This window comes from Colletotrichum jinshuiense, chromosome 9, assembly GCF_051148585.1.
Source record: "Colletotrichum jinshuiense chromosome 9, complete sequence".
In the NCBI taxonomy this organism is placed as follows: domain Eukaryota; kingdom Fungi; phylum Ascomycota; class Sordariomycetes; order Glomerellales; family Glomerellaceae; genus Colletotrichum; species Colletotrichum jinshuiense.
The window spans coordinates 483,386-502,724 of record NC_139316.1 but is presented as its reverse complement, the minus strand read 5'-3'; the positions used below and the strand labels follow the sequence as shown (position 1 = coordinate 502,724).

The 19,339-nt window shown below is 51.4% G+C and overlaps 7 protein-coding genes across 7 annotated transcripts; 5 read left to right on the top strand and 2 right to left on the bottom strand.

Moving 5' to 3' along the window:
• Positions 1-1,510: 1,510 nt before the first annotated feature.
• On the bottom strand, positions 1,511-3,390 carry EsH8_IX_000142 (uncharacterized protein; the record flags this gene model as incomplete). The annotated part of the gene is made up of 4 exons (XM_083266478.1): positions 1,511-1,813; positions 1,864-2,622; positions 2,673-3,047; positions 3,115-3,390. The coding sequence occupies 4 exons, from the start codon at positions 3,388-3,390 to the stop codon at positions 1,511-1,513; spliced, it is 1,713 nt and encodes a 570-aa protein (XP_083130043.1).
• Positions 3,391-6,252: 2,862 nt separating this feature from the next.
• Positions 6,253-6,773, top strand: EsH8_IX_000141 (uncharacterized protein; the record flags this gene model as incomplete). Its single annotated transcript, XM_083266477.1, has 2 exons — positions 6,253-6,514; positions 6,631-6,773. The coding sequence occupies 2 exons, from the start codon at positions 6,253-6,255 to the stop codon at positions 6,771-6,773; spliced, it is 405 nt and encodes a 134-aa protein (XP_083130042.1).
• Positions 6,774-8,291: 1,518 nt separating this feature from the next.
• On the top strand, positions 8,292-12,260 carry EsH8_IX_000140 (uncharacterized protein; the record flags this gene model as incomplete). The annotated part of the gene is made up of 3 exons (XM_083266476.1): positions 8,292-8,518; positions 8,587-9,194; positions 9,478-12,260. The coding sequence occupies 3 exons, from the start codon at positions 8,292-8,294 to the stop codon at positions 12,258-12,260; spliced, it is 3,618 nt and encodes a 1,205-aa protein (XP_083130041.1).
• Positions 12,261-13,158: 898 nt separating this feature from the next.
• Positions 13,159-13,673, top strand: EsH8_IX_000139 (thioredoxin-like protein; the record flags this gene model as incomplete). The annotated part of the gene is made up of 3 exons (XM_083266475.1): positions 13,159-13,181; positions 13,297-13,401; positions 13,463-13,673. The coding sequence occupies 3 exons, from the start codon at positions 13,159-13,161 to the stop codon at positions 13,671-13,673; spliced, it is 339 nt and encodes a 112-aa protein (XP_083130040.1).
• A 1,197-nt stretch (positions 13,674-14,870) lies between these two features.
• Positions 14,871-16,166, top strand: EsH8_IX_000138 (FAD dependent oxidoreductase; the record flags this gene model as incomplete). The annotated part of the gene is made up of 4 exons (XM_083266474.1): positions 14,871-14,896; positions 14,945-15,082; positions 15,138-15,235; positions 15,298-16,166. 4 exons carry the CDS (start codon positions 14,871-14,873, stop codon positions 16,164-16,166), a joined length of 1,131 nt encoding a protein of 376 aa, XP_083130039.1.
• A 294-nt stretch (positions 16,167-16,460) lies between these two features.
• On the top strand, positions 16,461-17,862 carry EsH8_IX_000137 (dolichyl-P-Man:Man(5)GlcNAc(2)-PP-dolichol alpha-1,3-mannosyltransferase; the record flags this gene model as incomplete). Its single annotated transcript, XM_083266473.1, has 3 exons — positions 16,461-16,611; positions 16,667-16,911; positions 16,969-17,862. The coding sequence occupies 3 exons, from the start codon at positions 16,461-16,463 to the stop codon at positions 17,860-17,862; spliced, it is 1,290 nt and encodes a 429-aa protein (XP_083130038.1).
• A 36-nt stretch (positions 17,863-17,898) lies between these two features.
• On the bottom strand, positions 17,899-18,356 carry EsH8_IX_000136 (uncharacterized protein; the record flags this gene model as incomplete). The annotated part of the gene is made up of 2 exons (XM_083266472.1): positions 17,899-17,998; positions 18,052-18,356. The coding sequence occupies 2 exons, from the start codon at positions 18,354-18,356 to the stop codon at positions 17,899-17,901; spliced, it is 405 nt and encodes a 134-aa protein (XP_083130037.1).
• Between the last annotated feature and the right edge of the window lie 983 nt (positions 18,357-19,339).

Sequence of the window (19,339 nt, the reverse complement as noted above, 5' to 3'; positions counted from 1 at the left end):
TCCTATCTTCATATGGATAGTGTTCTCAGAATCAAGACTGCCTACGCATAGCAGTTTGCCTCCGCGGCGTACTTTGACCTTGTGTTAGGTGATCTCTTCAAATACAAAAACCATACGAGGTTGGAGTTTTCTCTCACCTATATGTTGTGCGTCTTCGAATGTTTGATGAGTGCCAACAAAGTCCAACACCGTATCAATCTTTCCCGTTAAGTCTTGTTCAATGACAAAGTCTTGAACATGCTTCCCAACTGGCACTAAATCTTGAATGGGTACTCCGATGGCAGCCGCCTCTTCGAGAAGATGCTCCCTGACATCGGATACAATTACCCGTGCCCCAATATTTAGCACAATCTGCAGAGCATTGAAGCCAAGTCCACCAAGGCCGAATAAAAAGACCGTTTCCGTTGGCTTAACTTCACCCCGTCTGTGGACGGCATGATAGGCTGTGGTCACGGCGTCAGTAGCAACTGCGGCTTCAGAAGGTGTCACCCCTTGGGGAACAATAGCAAGGCCGCGGACATCGATGGCGGCATAAGGGGCATAAAACCCGTCCTGTCCAATACCAGAGTGATGGCCAACTTCACAGAGCTGGGCTAGGTCTCGAGAGCACTCAGCGCATTTGGACGATCCACAACCCGGAACAGCGTTGAGTGCAACAATGTCGCCCTGTCTCCTGAGTCAACCATAGTCGATGAATTTATTGACTGTTAAAGGAATAGTGAGACGAACCACTTGAAACCTTGTATCCGTAACTTGGTCGCCGAGTTTTACAATTTGTCCACACCCTTCATGACCCTGGCATATTCTTAGCTTGCAACAAGAGCAGAAAGACTGGCAAACCAAGTAATACATACAAGAATAAACTTCTCTTGAAACCAATGGGGCTGCTTCTCGATCGTGAGAAGAGAGTGATCGCTGCGACAGACTGTATAGTATTGTAAGGATTTACATCATCCCAGAGGTTACTTAATCCCATATTCGGGGTCCTCACCACCTGATGCAAGCATCTTGCACAAGACACCATTAGCAGACGGCTCAGGAACTGCTACCTCCTCCCACACCTATTCATTTGTCAACTTTCCGTAGCTCGAGCAACTCCCGGGTGGGTGTATACCGCATTTGTGCTCCCCCTATGCTTCCTCCAGGCAAACATGGTTTTAGGGATGCTCGTAGTCATGGTGAGTCTGTTGGAATATGTTTCTTGACTCTTGTGTTTCTCGCAATTTGAATCTTCAGCAAGGGCTTCCTCCAACGAAGTTTATTAGTTAGGTTCATTCCTGTAGTTTTAGGCAATTCCGGTATACCCTTATGGGCATAGCCGAGGTTTACCGGTAAGCCAGCCAACAAAGTGACAACGAACGTAAATTGACATCTGAATCAAAGGTACGAGTTCGTACCTGTCATTCTTAATTTCTCAGTGCTTGCTTTATTGATCTAAAATAGTGTATCATAGTGGCTTCTTGAGGCCATAACTATTGTCCTCTTCTTAAAACCTCAGAAACATCCTGTATTACAACTTTGCAGCGCGGCGTTGTTTCTCACGATCGCGCAGCAGACGCCTAAGAATTTTTCCTGATGGCGACTTTGGAATTGTATCAACAAATTCGATACCTCCCTTGATCCACTTGTGGGGTGCCTTTTTGGTTTTCACATACTCCTGGATGTCTTGCGCTGTGCAGTACCCATCTTTCACGACGTAGGCCTTGGGAACCTCACCAGCACGCTCGTCTGGGACGGGAATGACAGCACAGTCTACCACATTTGGATGACCCAGTAGACATGCCTCCAACTCTGCTGGAGCAACTTGATGTCCCTAAAAACGAGATTAAGTAACCGACTGGGGAATTTGGGTGGCCTTCGTACCTTGACTTTGATCAGTTCTTTGATGCGATCGACAATCCAAAGATGCTCATTTCCGCTGGGTGCTTTGCGCATCTCTCCAACATCGCCTGTCTTGATGAATCGACCTCTGGGCAGATCGACAAATGTTTCGCGGTTGGCATCATCGTTGTTCAAATACCCCAATACAACACTTGGCGATTTCACCCAAACCTCGCCCGGCTTGTCGTAGGTCGTGATTTCCCCCCCGTCGGCTCCGACTAGCATAATCTCAAACCCAGGCAATAACCAACCGGAGCTTCCCACGACAATTTCTCTTGGCGTGCCCGAAGTTACCACTACGCAGGTTTCGGTCATGCCGTACCCAAGAGTAATATTCCATGAAGGGTACTCTAAAAGAAGAGCGTTCGTCGCTTCTGGACCCAAGGGTGCTGCACCAACCCACACGCGCTTGACAGATGTTAGATTGTACCGGCGCATTATTTCGAGATTATTGATCATGGAAATAACGATAGGGGGGACCAGATACAGAGTGTTGATCTTGTATTTTTCGATTGCACGCAAGTATGTTTCCAGATCGAATTTCGGAAGTACTATTACTGAGTCGCCGCGGTAAGTAGACGCATGACATATGATGATCAGGCTGTAGATGTGAGATTGAGGTAGAATACCAAGCCCGACATCACGATGCCCGAGGGATAAAGCGTTGCGATCTTCTTGATCAAAGAGAGAAAGCTGTAAGATATTGGCAATGACATTCTGGTGTGATATCATGACAGCTTTCTGGTTTACATTAGCACGGGATTCCATTAAAGGCGCCAAAGGGCTCTTACCGGAAGGCCAGAGGTGCCACTAGAGTAGCAAAGGAATGCGGTCTGCCTTTGGCCTTGACCCTTCTTCCATTGGATCGGGTCTAGCTCTGGTAATCTTTCCCCTTCGTTGATTAGATCTGCGAGTGTTTTGAAATCCTGTTCAACCTTTGTGTTGGACTGGCCAAGCATATCGCAGAGGTAAACCCGATTTTTTGGTATCTTTGCAGCTTTTGCAGCTTCCAAAGCAATTGGAAGAAGGGTTTGTACCGTAAAAAGCGCCTTGCACTTGGAACTTAGGAGCTGATGTGTCAACTCATCGACACTGTACATGGCGTTCGCTGGAGAAGAAATGCCGTTCAGGCGATGTATGGCCCAAGACAGACCCATGATATCCACCTGGTGAGTGTGAGAACCAAAAGTCATATAGGGCGATTTACTTGCATGTTTAATTCATAGGACTTACAGTGTTTAGGGCAAAAATTCCAACGACCTTGTCAAACTCGCTGCCCTGGTTTACGCGCCATCCTAATTCCTGCGCCAATGATCTTGCGAGCAACTCAACGCGGGATTTCTGCCCTTGAGCCGATATGCTTGCGCCACCTAGCCCGCAAGTGTACGTGTCTAGAGAACCTGCAATAGGATGTCGTCCATAGCGCTCATCAAACATGAAGTCGCAGATGGGTACGGTATCTGGGACGTCAGGGAGCTCGGGGAGCGACTGGTTGGGCTTGAAACCCATATTGGCTTGCATTGACGCCGTCAGCATTGGTATCGAGAATTTGTACTTTCAGTGAACTGGTATTTGTAATGCACCAAAGTCGATATCTCGATGAGTTCCAAGTGGGAGTTATTATTGTGTCTCTATGCTGCTTAGTTCCGTGAAGATAGGAGGGGGACACCATACGCTGTGCTAGTCCTAATTAGGATTGCCGACTACAACATCGAGCACAACTGACTGTGAGCCCAGCAGGTGCGACTACCTAGATCTGTCCACTGCCAAGCATAGGGTGGTATGAGCCACACACAGCCTAGTGGTGGGGCGGCCCCGACAGCCCTAGCATTATGTCTCCTACGACACGGAAATGGTCCATTGTTTGTTTACTTCGCCAATCATCCCACATCATCGCCACATTATCATCCACCATCAGATACTCTATAGACCCATCCCATTATTCTCTATACATAAATCAAACGTAGTAGTAATGGACCGAATCGTTTTTCCTCGTCTCCCATGTTCAGTTCGCGCCCCTTTAATTCAGACGAACCCGGCTCTAGATGCACTTCTGCAGAGTACTATTGCACCGACGGATGACTTGGACCTTTTCGAGGCGGCACGCAGACTTGCGAATACCGTACTCCTATCGCGAGATGTTAGTCAAGCAAGCCGTGACGCAGCGCACGTTCTTATTGAGCAGGCGCGAGATTTAAGTCCAAGAGCAGAGGATATTATGTGCATTCTCGATTTCGTCTCTATGTAACTGTTGGATTACTCAGTCAGAATACAGGGAGCTGGCCAGCAGCAGCAGCCGGCCGCGGCAACGGCCGCGGCAGCGGAACCCGGAGATCCAACCTCCGGGCTGCCAACAGTGATATCTTCACTACTGCTGCTACTGCCAACCTACTTACTCTTCTACACACAAGATACAACCACCAGAATACAGTACCAGTTTGACCCTTCGTTACTATCGTTGCTTACGCACGATTACCTCCCGTACGGGTAACCTGTGATTCCAACAGATACTGTCTTCAGCATCACTTTACACAAATATATCAACGTTGTTTCCTCCTTTGCATTAATATCCGGGCTAGGTTTGCCTAGGTTCCTCAAATAATGAGAGACTACTCCCAGGCTTTGCCGTTTGTTCCGCTGCAGTAGAATAAGCGGTAGTCTAACAAGACACGGACTTCTTAAGGTGATATATAAGTTCTCAATCTTAACCAATGGGGCACTTGCTAAACACCAGCCCTCGGAATGTCATTCACCATTATATTTATGCTATATAAGAAGATCTGCATCTTGTAGGCGCTTTTGTTTTTACTTTCAATAACACCTTTAAACCTACAATCAATGCCTCAAAAGACTGCTAGAGCTTCCTGAACTAGATGACACAAATCAAGTTAGCTGGGTAATACCAACGTGGGGACTTCAGTAACTCCGAACTATTTTTTTTATTCCTCTGGTTCTTATTCTGTTGGCTGCTCCTGCATGGCTAACTCATCCTCTTTGATAGACCAAGCACTTTCGCCAGGTTCAATGTCGTTGGCACCATCAGCCGAGTCTTTAACGCCAGTGACTTTTTCATTGATGCTTGACGGCATTTCTGGTTGATGTCGTTGCCCTAGGTGAGTTAACGCGTTATGCTAATCGTGTCTCCGTTCCCTTCGGCGGCCGTTACTTTCGCTCGTCACAATCATATCCGGGTCTACGGCACTTGGTTAAGTTTATGCTGATACTGAAAGTCCCGCAGTTCTCCACATCTATCTTGGTATAGTAACCATCGATGGCCTCTTGGACGTGCTGTAATCACTGTCAAATACACTCCGTCGTCCGCGGCAGGCCCCAGACTCTTGAAAGTCACAGCGCCTTATCTTTCGCAGTCTATTCGCCCAGGGCATTTTATTTCAATCTGAGCCTTTGAGTAGAAGCGTTGATTTTTGCTGCATTTATAGTAGGGCATTAATCTAGAAACTATCTGACGTTCTTGCTTAAGGCACACAGTAAAATGCCGCAAATAAGCCTCCAAGGGCATAAAGTTAGTCCTGTAACAAACCAAGGTCACCGCCGCTTCAGGATTATACTATGCAATAATTTTGGGCATTGGGACAATATTCAGTGAGTACGACAGAAAGGCGCCCACTGACTCGCGAATATCTAGAATCGGCACAATTGCCGAAAAGCTTCGTTCTAATCTCAGGTCATCTTTTCCCTTCTATGTAATGGTAAAAACCAGCTGGACCCTAGGTTGTTTCCGAAAAACACTGCGCAGACAACACGAGAGCAAAAGAATGTATGAATAATGAATTATAACGTTCAATGAATTGTCTCCCACCTGGTTAAAAAGCATGTTTAAAGATAAGGCTGGACTAATATTGAAGGGCGGAAAGTTGTTGCGGTCCTGATAGCGCGATTTGATCGATTGCAACGAAATCCATTTGAGTCAAAGAAGCGAATGAGGAGTCAGGTATCAATCGACCTTCTTCGTTTGGGCAAGGCCCCATGTTCCTCCCATGTGGTCTCTTGTGTCATTCCCTCATTTCCCCATGCATTGACAGGTCTAAAATTGGTTTCTCCACTAGTCGCTTCTCAATATAGTAGGTGGTTTAGCAAGGTGCATCCCTTTGTGGAGGCCTACAATCACGACAGCATTACAGAACGCGAGTTGCCGGATAGCAGCCGTTGCCGGCAATGGCAATGAAACCTCAGCCCGCCATGAGGCAGTTAGTATATATACCTAGAATGGGCCGAACCACTGCACTGCGCAACACAGCACATTAATACTCTTTAACCTCAGTAACAGCCGTTTATTACATCTTCATTCTACCGCCTGCCAAAACATCACCTAACACTATACCAAAGCCTTTTTATACACCTGAAGCAATTATGAAGCTAGCAAGCATTTTTGCTGTGGCTATTGGCGCTTCAGCGGGTGTTTCTGCCGCTCCACTTGAGCCTCGCGCCTCCTTCGTCAAAGTCCCACTACCAGAGCCGCTGAACTGGGTAGCCGGACGGTCACTGTTCCCGGGCAACATCATTGCTGGTTATAGTGCAGGGGAGGGAGAGTACACGGCCGAGACCTGGTCGGCGTACATCTTGGCAAAATGCCAGGGCTATGCCGCCTGTACCTCCAGCATAACCTACTCGGGTACGCGTCCTCCGCTCTGATTCTTTCTTGTGTTTTGAACTTTGAGGGACTGGCATCAAGTTCGATGTCCATGGATGGAAATTTTCTTGCTGACATGTTTAACTGCAAACTTTTAGCCATCAACAGCGGGAGCACAGGCGGGCGTTACTGGTTCGGTCACGTTTTCAGAGGCGGCGCTACGACGGTGGCCAACTATGAGCGCGATGAGGAGGAGTCTGACGGAGTAACAGACGCGATTGCATATACCATCGTGGCTTAGCCTTTAGTTAATATATGTAGTCGAGGAAGGGCTTAAGTTAGTGGCTCCGTATTAGTATTCCGAAGAATGTTACTAATTATACCGACGATACTCCACATCATTTACTTTTAACTTTGATCTTTATGTCTTTACTTCAAGGCCATATATATCTAGCAGGCATCCTGTAGTAACTTACATGTATAATAGGCTTGTGTACTAGAGCCGCGAGCGCACAACCAGACTATAAGTACGTGGGTTTCTGTAATAAAGCTATGAGTAGTCCTAAATTTTAAATATTATCACAGCAGCGGCGATGTGGGCATTAAAACAATCGAGAACTGTTGTAGACATGAGAGAATATCGGGCTGCAGGAGATTTTGATTCTAGAAGGTTACATAGAGACAAATCGAGAATGCACATAATATCCTCTGCTCTTGGACTTAAAGTGACTTCATTTTTGTTTTTGGGTCTGAACTATATGTGGTGGAAGATAGGGATGAACCGGCGCATTCCGTGCAACACCGGCCGAGGAATTCGGGAGGCGGGGCTGTAGAAAACCAAACCTCCTTCAGATCTCAGCCCACAACTGAGCTTCCAGCCCTTCCCACCTTGAGTTCCTGTGAGACCGGCTAGAACGGCATTCAATTTACGAACGCTTTCCTGGTCCTTCTCATCAGTCATTAAGTATCATAACTATTTTTAGCAACTTCCATCCTTTTCCAGATAGCAGATTCGACGCCAGAATTACGCGCCCGTGGCTATCTCAGCGCTTAGCCACCAACGCAATCCTCGCCTCTGCATGCCGGCCACCCCTGCAAACCAACAGGGCGTTTCGAGAGTTGATAAAACTAACCTTCTGCCCCACATCAACGGCCGGAGCAACAAGCCATCCAATTCCGCTGTCTGCCTCTCAATTAGCCTACCAGGCCGCTTTTTCTGGGGTGGCATGCTGCGTATCCCTGTGATGATCAATTTTGCATGGCTTTGTTGCAGCGTTTACTCTTGATTGGACATGCCTTCGCGACTGATTGGCTTCTTAGGAGGCGGGTATTGTCGATGCGGTCAATACTTGCCCTGAAGATGAATGGCGCATTCCCCAAGACTTGACAAGCTCCAACTTTCCGTCTACTTTCGTCTTGAAAATCCTGTAGTCTTGCTGAGAAGGCTCAGGAATCAAATGTGTCTCAATCTCTGACGGATCAAAGAGATAGAATGGACGAGCACCGTCCTGTCCGCCTCCTGTCTCTAGGCAAGTCCTCTGCCAGTGTTCGTGTGAATGGTAGAACTAACGATGTGACTGGGTAGATGGGGGCGGCATCCGAGGAATATCTTCTATCCTCATCCTCAAGGAGGTGATGCGCCAGGTCAACGTTGACCGTAAACAACACGATCATCTTCATCCATGGCAAGTGTTCGATCTGATCGGAGGTACCAGCACAGGCGGGTAAGACCAACCCCAAGCCATCTGCAATACATTTCCTTTTCATAATTCCTGACGTCTGACCTAGCATCATTGCTCTCATGCTGGGCTGCCTCCAAATGTCTGTAGATGAGTGTTACGACGTTTACACAAAGCTCGCAAAGACAATCTTCAAGCCCAAGAGATGGAAATACGACGTCTTGAACCGTGGTCTCGATCTAATTTCTGCCAACGAGCGCTACGACTCGTCGAAGCTGGAGGAGATGGTTCAGCAGATCATCCAACAGCGAACAGGTTCCAAACATGCGATGCTCAAAGACCCACACCGCGCTTCGCCTTGCAAAGTGTAGGCAGTTACGCTCATCCCGTTGATGGTTATGATTGTACTGTAAAGGTTTGCTGACACCGTGGCAGCTTTGTAACGACAGTCCGCGCAGATGACGAGGAACTTCTCCTCTTACGGTCGTACGAGAACAAGCAACAGCCGGATCTGCACTCAAGCTCGTTCGAGATGTGGGAGGCCTTGCGCGCCACATCTGCCGCGAGCACGTATTTCAAAGCATATCGCCACCAAAACGTGGGCTACGTCGATGGCGCCTTCAAAAGCAACAATCCCATCTTCGAAGTCCATCACGAAGCGTCAGACCTCTGGCCGGAACGTGACATCTTCCTCGTCAGCATCGGCACAGGGACAAAACCAAGTGCGCCGCTGGGAGGGCACGTTCTCAAGCTCGCCCGGTCCATGACGAAGCTCGTGACCGCGACGGAAGGGTCTTGGCTTCGGTTCCACCGCACGCATAAACAGCTTGCAGAGGATAACCGGCTCTTTCGTTTCAGCGCGCCAGGGATCGGCGAGGTTGATCTGGGCAATTACAAGATGATTGCCAATGTGTCAATGAGGACGGAGACATATCTCCGCGAGACAGATGTACTTCGGAATATTACGGCATGCTCCAATGAAATGTTGCGAGTTCAAACCAAAGAGTACACTACTGTTGATAGGCTCTCAGGGAACGAAAGAGGTGAGCTTGCCCTTACTTGCTATAATCAAGAGAACACGTATCTTAGTCTGACCTACAGACTGCCTCAAACTTTTCTCTCGTGCCGGAGGCGCCTATGAAAGTCATAGAATTAGCATTGAGACCCCGGTACAAGGAACATGTCAGTGGTTTCTCCGACATGCAGCTTTCACAAACTGGCTGAAAGATACGTCTTCAGCCCTGCTATGGGTGACGGCGAATCCAGGCTGTGGCAAGACGGTTTTGTCGAGCTTTCTTGTCGACATTATTTCCAAGCACTCTCCAGACGCGACCATATGTCATTTCTTTTTCAAGGCGGGCGAAGAGAGCCGGCAAGATTCCCACCAGGCCCTATGCGCCATCCTGCATCAAATGTTCAGATCCAACGCAAAAGCAATACAAATTGCAACGAAAGAATACGCGTCGAAGGATGACGCCAACCTGACAGAAAACGTCGAGGCCCTGTGGGAAATGCTATGCCAGGCGTCGGATTCCATGCCGTCAAAGCAGATTGTCTGCGTCATCGACGCCTTGGACGAGTGCAGCAAGAACTCAAGGAACCGCTTCATTGACCTCCTCGTCAAGACGTTCCCCCAAATGGTTGGCAGTCGCAAACTTCTCGGGAAGCTAAAGATTTTCGTTACGAGCCGCCCGTGGCCAGATATCGAGAGCCGGTTCCGGTATCTCAGCTGCGTGCGCCTCAGGGGCGAGAATGAGGCGGCGTTGCTCTCGCAAGACATTGAAACCATGGTCAAAGCAAAAGTCGACAGGTTAAAGGCAGACACCGTACTATCGCCAGAAGCCTGTTCCATTCTGGAAACAACACTTGCCCAGGGAGCGGACCGCACGTTTCTGTGGGCATCGCTCGTGCTCGAGACTGTCTCCCGCCTCCCGTCCCGGAAACTTAGCGCCGTCAAGGACACGCTCAAGGTCCTCCCCGCAGACTTGGACCAGCTTTACGAGACAGCTCTGTCGGATGTCGAGGATCGAGGCGCTTCAATCAAGCTGCTGCAGATAGTTCTCGCCGCGACAAGACCGCTCACACTTGAGGAAATCAATATGGCCTTGAACATCGGGCCCGAACATGACACCGTCAAAGACCTTTTAAGCGACATAGAACCCGACATGGAGTACACTGTTAAACGGCTCGGAGGATTCTTCTTGAGAATTATGAATTCGACCGTGTATCTGGTACACCAGACGGCGCGAGACTTTCTGCTGGAAAATGTAAACACCAAATCGACGGCCTGGAGGCACTGCATCAACATCTCAGAGGGCCACTCGGTGTTGGCACAATCTGCCATCAGGTTTCTGCTGCTGGACGGATGGCCTTCAAGAGACATGACCCCATCCCGAGAGTGTGATGTGCAGGTGTCCAACAGGAAGCTGTTAAAGACCTTGCCCCCAGCAGCTGCAGGTTTCTATGAGTACGCAGCACAAAATTGGCCCACACACACCCAGAAGCAAGAGGAGGAAATCGCGGCCAATAGTGTTTTGGGTAAACAGATAGCGAGTCTTTGCAACTTGGAGGGCCCCTCATGGCGCACATGGTGGTATTTGTTTGGCGGCGAAGACTACTTCTCAGGAATAGACACACCCCATGAGCAGCTGTCGCCAAGATCTACTCTAGGTCGATACCCGCTACATTATGCAGCAGGACAAGGGTTTTACGCCGTGGTTATGGGCTTGATAGCATCGCAATCCTGCTCAATCACGTCACGTAATCACAAAGATCTGGACTGTCTTGTGGTAGCCTCACTGGAAAATCAGCTTGGGGTTGTCCGCTGGTTGTTGGCCAACTTCGAAGATTCTTCTTTTCAGTTGGGAACAGCTTTACAGGGTGCCATCGCGTATGCAACAACAAGAATGGTCAGCATACTGGTCGACACAGGAGTTGACTTGAACCAAATATATCCGGTTCCCCACACGACTATGGGGACCGTAAAGACCGTTCTCGAGCAGGCGGTTGGCAGGCCCAGAGCTCTAGAGTTTCTGTTGGGCCGGGACGCTGGGGATATTGACCTGGCCATCATCGAAGCGGCCCAGGACGGTGTGGCCGCGTCGTTGAAAATTTTGTTGGGTGCTCAAGGCTACGGAATAGACGACAGACGACAGCGGACTTGCCAAGCGGCACTGAAAGCAGCCAATGAACATGGCCGAGTCTCGACTAGAAAGATACTCTTGGACGCCGGTACGCCAGAGCCAGAGGGCAACAGTCTGTCGGAGGGATTGAACCAAGGAGTCACGCGAGGTTGCAGCACAGAAGATATCCGAGCATTAGTTGACGCTGGTGCCCGTGATAACGACGGCGAAGCCTTGCTTGCCCGAGCAATGTTTGGCGAGGTGGATGGCGTTAAGACGTTGCTTGAAGTACTGGAGTACTCGCCGGATATCGTAAGGAGGTGTTTGCTCAGTTTTTTTGACACCTACATGGGCGTGGAGATGCGAGAGTATTTACAGAAAACCATCGAGCGAGTTTTATCATCCGGCAACCGAAGGATATCGACAGCATTCGCTATCAAGCCGCTCATGGGCCAGGGTCAGTCGACTAACGAGGAATTCTTGACGCTTTTATCGGCCAAGAACGCGCGTCTCCCGGCTACAAGGTACCGGCAAGCGGTGTGCTACTCGATTGCCTTGGATGAGAACCTTGCTGTGTTTCTGATAAGAAATCGCGACATATTGCAAGAAGAGCCCGAAGCGCATGGGAACGACGAGTTTCTTGCTCTGGCTTGTCTTTGGGGCCGTGTGGCAATTATAGAACATATTTTGGGGGCCACAGCTGGCTTGAAGCGAAAGGAGCGCCTGGACGGTGTGTTCACCCGTGCTGCCGCGTTGTCGGGAAACGTTGATGCGCTCAGTCTCGTTATCAAAAGGGGGGGTAATTTGGAACCCAGTAGTATCAAGTCTAATCATGTGGGTGATGAGTTTGCATATCAATGGAACGCCATAGAAATGGTGCTAGGTTTGGACTGTACAACGACACCTTTGTTGGATTTGGCAGCGAGACTCGGATATCGGGACATGATGGTCCAATTGTCAGCGATAGAAGAGGCAACCGGGTCCTGATGCTGGATTTGTCGTAAAACTTGATGCGAATGAGGCGGTCGGTGGCGTTGGAATTTATTTGATGTTTGTTTTCGATGTACATTATGCGCCATGTCATGCAGGAGCCCGACGTTGCACGGTTAGGATCTGCACCGGTAATCGGTGACGACATGCGTTGTTCAGCCTTACGAGACCATATCAGGCCAAGGCAGAGTCACAGATTAGAAATATTGCTGATAGATGCAACCGAAAATGACCAGAAGCCCTTAGACAGGTCGCCGAGCAAAGGCCGTCATGCAGTCGAAAGTCCGAGATGGGCTGAATCAGCAAAAGGCGTATATGACTAGTACCGGAGCGTCCGTCAATCGGTGTTTGAGGTTGGATCAGCGAGAGCCGAGCCTGGGCGGCGGCCGAGCCGTTGAAGAAGGGGAGGGCCAACTACCCGGAGGGGTAAAGTGACATCCACATGGCGGTACTTGGGATTTGGGTGCGAGTGCGCCCTAGATCCAAGTACCGCGTCCGGCGGCACGTCCCCCTCCATGGCGTGCAGCTCGCGTCATCGCTACCCTGCCCGAGCTCCTGACAAATCAATGAAGGAAATTACTAGCCGGCCCATGTCACTCCCAAGCCGTGCAGGGCACGCATTTTGCGGGCAGCTACGACGTCCACACCAAAGCCGTCCCGTACCTGTTGTCCCCGTCACTTCCCGTGCGAATCTTGCATTTTCAGACGCCCATTGCCTGCCCAACCACACCTCAGCCTCCTCCCCAAAGTATTTAGTCTGATTTCCTCCCGCGTCACCGCCCAAGTGCCCCTCCTTCCATCCCACATGTCTCTCAGACTCTTCCGTCCTGTCCAACGCATCGCGAGAACCTCACTTCCTTCTACATACAGAAACTTCCACGCTTCTACCGCCAACATGACTATCCACAACGTTAAGAGGTCAGTTTCCCCTCTCCTTGTCCCGCCCTACCAACCTCAACGCTGCCCCGCATCGAGGACACGCGCGGGGCCACTGCTTTTTTTGCGCACAATGCTGACTCTGTTCTCTGCGCAGCACTGAGGAGTTCAAGGAGACTCTTGCCAGCAAGCCCCTCGTTCTTGTTGACGCTTTCGCCACCTGGTGCGGTCCCTGCAAGGCCATTGCCCCCATTCTGTCTCAGTAAGTTCACCCAAGCACTCCGATCTGCCGAGAGAGTCACCAGCTAACAATCTGTTCACAGGCTCTCCGAGGTCGAGGCCAACAAGGTCATCCACTTTGTCAAGATCGACGTCGACGAGGTTCCCGACCTGAGCCAAGAGCTTGGCATCCGTGCCATGCCCACCTTCTTGCTCTTCAAGGACGGCGAGAAGGCCCAGGAGATCGTTGGCGCCAACCCCGCTGCCCTTAAGCAGGCCATTGAGAAGTTCGCTGCCGAGTTCGGAAAGCAGTAGAGCAAGCCCGACCAGCATTGATGGAAAGAATATAGCATAAGGACGACGACTCTCCTCTAAGCGCGTTCCTACATAAGATACCACAACCAAATACCAAACCTTTTCACATACCACAGTTCGGGGCTTGGAGATAGCCCGACGTGTGTCCAAGGCCGTGTACTGCGTGTAGGAATGATGTTGCAGGGAATCGTGCCAACTTTTGCATCCTCGGGTGTCGATTTGTGGCGAGAGAACCATCAGCATGCCAACTTGCAGGCGGTCTTGCTTGCAAATGCTGTGTCGATGGTGACATTCCAACTCTGCCGTGATATGCTGTCAAATGCACTGAGGACCAGCTACTCTTGAATGAGTTGTCCTCGTACTGAACTAAGGGATGCACGAACAGCCCTTATGGGAGCATGAGACGAGGTATTAGTACAAATCCGAACCCAACCCGCGGATGAAGACTGTGAATCGCGCTTTGTTTGTTGATGATGATACCCGATGTTCTGGGCGTTCTCGTTTCTTGAATTTTATTCCCCATGAAGACATTAGCTATGTGACGTGCCAGTTATATACATAGGCCACGGATAGCAGCCGGACGCAGGTACAGGGTGCCATGAGGTAAGACTGCTAAATCGTCTTGCAGGATTGAAACCGGAAGTATTACCACGTGTCGCGTCTCACCTTACCCTGTTGATCTCATTTGCCAATGTCCATCCCAGCCATGCCCCAAAGTGACATATTCCGGCAAAAGTACGGCGAGGCCAAACATCGGTCGTCAAAACAGACCAGCGGCTGATTTCCGCTCTATGACCGGGGTTGTGCACTGAGATCCCAAGAAGACTTTAGAGCTGTTGGACCCCGCGCCGGTTTTCGGCTCGGCGTAGCGGGGACTGGTTGCCCGCGGAAAGGGAACGCCCTTAATCGATTGTCCGCCAATTGAAACGATAGAGATGGTTCGATCCTGCACGCATGAGCAACAAATCACGAAAAGGCGTCTGTCCATATCTGTCGGTGTAGACAAGGTTGCCAAGTCCAAACTGGCTCGTCTGAAATCCTTGGGTGATTAGAGTTCCAGCCTACCCAGCTGCTCCTTGAAGATCAGCCGTCCTGATAAGGTCCGGTTAGTCGTCTCAACATATAAAGGTTCCCGGTTGCCGGCCTCGACAAATTGTCGACTTCAGTAAACTAAGAGGAACTCGAACCATTGCAAACATGACAAACAACATTGTTGTGCTCGGGTAAGTGGCCTGCAACCTCTCATGTGCTCACTTACTCACCGTATCCAGCGCCGGCGTGTCTGGCCTAACCACGGCCCTGCTCCTGTCCAAGAGCAAGGCCAACTCCGTGACCGTCATCGCGAAGCACATGCCCGGCGACTACGACATCGAGTACACGTCGCCCTGGGCTGGCGCCAACGTTTTGCCGTATGTACGTCTTCACCTTCTGAGATCCACATGTCTGACCATGATCTCCTCCTAGCATGGCACCGGAATCCGACAGCAGATGGGAGAGAAGGACATGGCCCGAGTTGAAACGCCTGGCTGCCGAAGTGCCGGAGGCTGGCATTCACTTTCAAAGTGCGTCAATCCATCATGGGGCGAATCATCACTCGGCAACTGTGAAACTAACCCATCATCAGAGAGCCAAGTCTTCAGGCGCAAGAAGGACATTGAGGCCGGCGGGAACCCTTACGACGCCCTCTATGCCGTGGATCCTTGGTACCGCGACTTCATCCCGGACTTCCGCGACCTGCGCGAGGATGAGCTTCCCGCAAACGCATACTCCGGCAGCGAATTTACCTCGGTCTGCATGAACACGGCGCTCTACCTCCCCTGGCTCGTCGGCCAGTGTCGTAAGAACGGCGCCGTTTTCAAGCGCGGCGTCATCTCGCACATCCACGAGCTCAAAGACCTGCACCACTCGGGCAAGCCCGCCGACATCATCATCAACAGCTCGGGCCTGCTAGCCTGCAAGTTGGGCGGCGTGGATGACAAGGCCGTAGTTCCTGCGAGAGGGCAAGTCGTCGTGGTGCGCAACGAGGTTGAGCCCATGGCTACCATCTCCGGCACCGACGACGGGCCGACCGAGGTGTGCTACATGATGACGCGGGCAGCCGGCGGCGGGACGATCCTGGGCGGAACGTACGACAAGGGAAACTGGGACCCGAACCCGGATCCCAACATTGCGTTGCGCATCATGAAGCGGTGCGTTGAGCTGAGCCCGAGCTTGACGGGCGGCAAGGGCATCGAGGCGCTAAGCATCATCCGCCACGGTGTGGGGCTGCGGCCCTACCGCGAGGGAGGCGTGAGGCTCGAGACAGATAAGACGACCTTTGAGGATGGTACACCTATCGTACACAACTATGGCCACGCAGGATGGGGATACCAGGGCTCATACGGCTGCGCGGAGGGTGTGGTTGAGTTGGTCAACCAGATCCGGTTGGAAAAGGGAGAGAACTTGGAGAATGAGCCGAAGCTATTCTCTTGGGATCGGCCGAGCAAGTTGTAGACTTTTGCATTTCAGATGATCTTTTTTGTTCCATATTGGATACCAGTAGCATTAAATGAAGAATCAATAATGAAATAAAAGCAAAAGGAAAAGAAAAGTGGCTTACAACAAGGGTGATTTAAATGAGGTTTGGGGGTTAATAACGTCCCCGAGTTGTCCTTGACACCACAGTACGAAAGATGACCCAATGTTGGGGAATTGCACGGTGTATCCTGAGACCAGCTTTCAGAAGCTCCCCTGTCCATCATCACCGAGCTTCACCACTCGCACAACACAGCGCGCCAAAGCTGCACCATGGCCGACCCAACGCCCCCAATCCACGTGAAAGCGACTCGTTTGGTGCTGGATATTGCCAATGGACGGCATGTGCTCTCAAAGGCCATTCCGCCCCTCCTCCTTGCCCTGGACGCGGTCCTTTGCGGACTGATCATTTGGAAGGTCCCCTGTGAGAAGCCTTTCCCACACTCGCAAAGCTCTCCGGCGCTGACATACCTATCCAGACACAGAGATTGATTGGGTGGCCTACATGGAGCAAGTTTCTCAATTCGTTTCGGGCGAGCGCGACTATACCAAGATCAAGGGCGGCACCGGGCCCCTCGTCTACCCTGCCGCCCATGTCTACACCTATTCGGGCCTGTACTACCTTACCGACGAGGGAAAGAACATTTTCTTGGCGCAGCAGCTCTTTGCGATCCTATACCTGGCGACTCTGGCAGTTGTTATGGCGTGCTACTGGCAGGCAAAGGTACAAACTCTGCTCCTGCTCAAGGACCAACGAAGCTAACCGTGTCGCTCACCCCAGGTGCCACCCTACATCTTCCCGCTCCTGATCCTCTCCAAGCGCCTGCATAGCGTCTTCGTCCTGCGCTGCTTCAACGACTGCTTCGCCACCCTCTTCCTCTGGCTCGCCATCTTCTTCTTCCAGAAACGACTGTGGACACCGGGCGCTGTGCTGTACAGTTGGGGTTTGGGAATCAAAATGTCACTGCTGCTGGTCCTGCCTGCCGTGGGCGTTATACTCTTCCTCGGCCGGGGCTTTGGGGGCAGCCTGCGTGCGGCATGGCTCATGGCGCAAGTGCAGATCCTGATTGGCGTGCCGTTCTTCTCGCACAACGCTAAGGGATACCTCGGTCGCGCGTTCGAGCTGTCGCGGCAGTTCTTCTTCAAGTGGACGGTCAATTGGCGGTTCGTGGGCGAGGAGACGTTCCTCAGCAAACCATTCTCCATTGCGTTGCTAGGGTTACATGCAGCCACTCTGGTCATCTTCATCTGCACGCGCTGGCTCAACCCCGCGCAGCGCTCGCTGTCATCCTTGGTCCCGGCTTTGCTCCAGGGCAAGTCGCCGTTCGCAAATCACGAAGAAGCCCAAGTGGCCAGCCGGGTGACGCCCCGCTACGTTCTCACGACGATCCTCTCAGCCAACGTCATGGGACTTCTCTTCGCCAGGTCTCTGCATTACCAGTTTTACGCCTATCTAGCCTGGTCGACGCCGTATCTCCTCTGGCGCAGCGGCCTCCCCGTGTACGTGGTCTATCTACTCTGGGCGGTGCAGGAGTGGGCCTGGAACGTGTATCCCAGCACGAACATGAGCTCGGAGTTTGTTGTCGGTGTGATGGTGGTCACGGTCGCGGCAACATGGTTCGGGACGGCGGATGAGGGAGCACCGGCCGAGAAGCCAGAGTCGAAGAAGCGATGATGTGGAGGAATCATAAGTCATTAAGTCGCTTTCGCATCAGTAATCATCCTCGGAATCGGATGGCGGCATCTTGCCAACGTTGGAATCGTCCTCGGAGTCTTCTTCATATGCGCTAGCTTTCGCAAACTCCTTGGGCCTGCAGGGTCTTGTCAGCTCGGGAGAAGTGGTATGGCCACTTGGGCAACGCACCAGTAAGGCTGCTTGCGCCATGCCTTCTCGTCACGGACAACGTTGATGATCTCGCCCATGACGCGGCCGTCGGCTTCGTCATATCTCTCGCCCAAGACGTATCCGCCACGCTTGATCCAGATTGTGTTACGGAAGCGCTGCGCCAGCTCGAGAACGAGGTCTTTCTTGTTAGGCAGCTCGCAGGTGTACAGGTTGTTGCCCTCGGCCCTGACGACGCGCACGATGGCCTGGTTCTTTTCGAGGGTGTCTGGGGGGCTCAGCGCTTCTTCGGCTGCCGCGAGGGCGGTGCGTTTTGGTCGTCCCATGTTTGGCGAGATATGAACCGAGCGAGGGGTGCCGAGGCAAAAATGTGAATATGCGTTCACTCGGGAGCGACTCTGGGAACTTTTTTGGTGGTGAGCTACGATGGTGGGGTAATATTTTTGTCAATGGATTTTTTGGGGGGATAGACGCGGGGCAGAGCGTGGCCGCCGATTTCCGCCTAGCACGCGTGGTACGTACTCCGTCCCGTCTTGATACCCTGGTACCTCTACGGCCAGAGTTCACAACTATGGCAATTGAGACAATTACTCTTCTCGGCACTAGCCCCAACTTCTACTTGTGGCACACAGTATAATTAGTCGCCTGTCCCAAACAAACAAAGATGGATGTCGACCATCTCAAGTTGTTGGAGCCGACCCGGGCCACGGTACATGTCCCGAGCTTTTGCCGGCGGAGCTCCTCCACGCCCCCGGAGCTGGCCATGCAGGACCACTGACCGCTGACCGCTTTTATTTTTCAGCAACTCGGAGCCTCTGCGCCGATTGTGGGAGGAAATTATATCCCGTTTCTCCGCCCGTTTCTCCGCCCCCTCCATCTTCAAACAGTGCGCATCCTTTGTCGATTAATACGTATCGTTCACTCGCCAGTCGTCACTCGTAACAAAACGATGACAAGCAGCGGCCCTTGGTATGATGCTCTTGGCTCATCAATTTCACTGCCCAGACAGGGAAAAAAAGCCCCCCAGCAACTGGCCAGTAATCCGCATATGCTGTCAGCAGTCATTCTGCGTCCACACCGTCTCGAACAACTCCAATTCAGTCTGGTCACGGCATAGGCGAAGCGAAGCCCCCACGTACTGTGCAAGAAGCCGCGATTGTTCTCCCACTCGCCTCTTTCCGAGAGGCTAGGCCAAGACTAGAATCCCGACAAACCACATGTTTGTTTTAAAATTTCTGTCCCAGAGTTTTAGCGGGTGGAGAAATGCAGTCTCCATATGCACACACATTGGACCCTGCTCCCGCCGTCC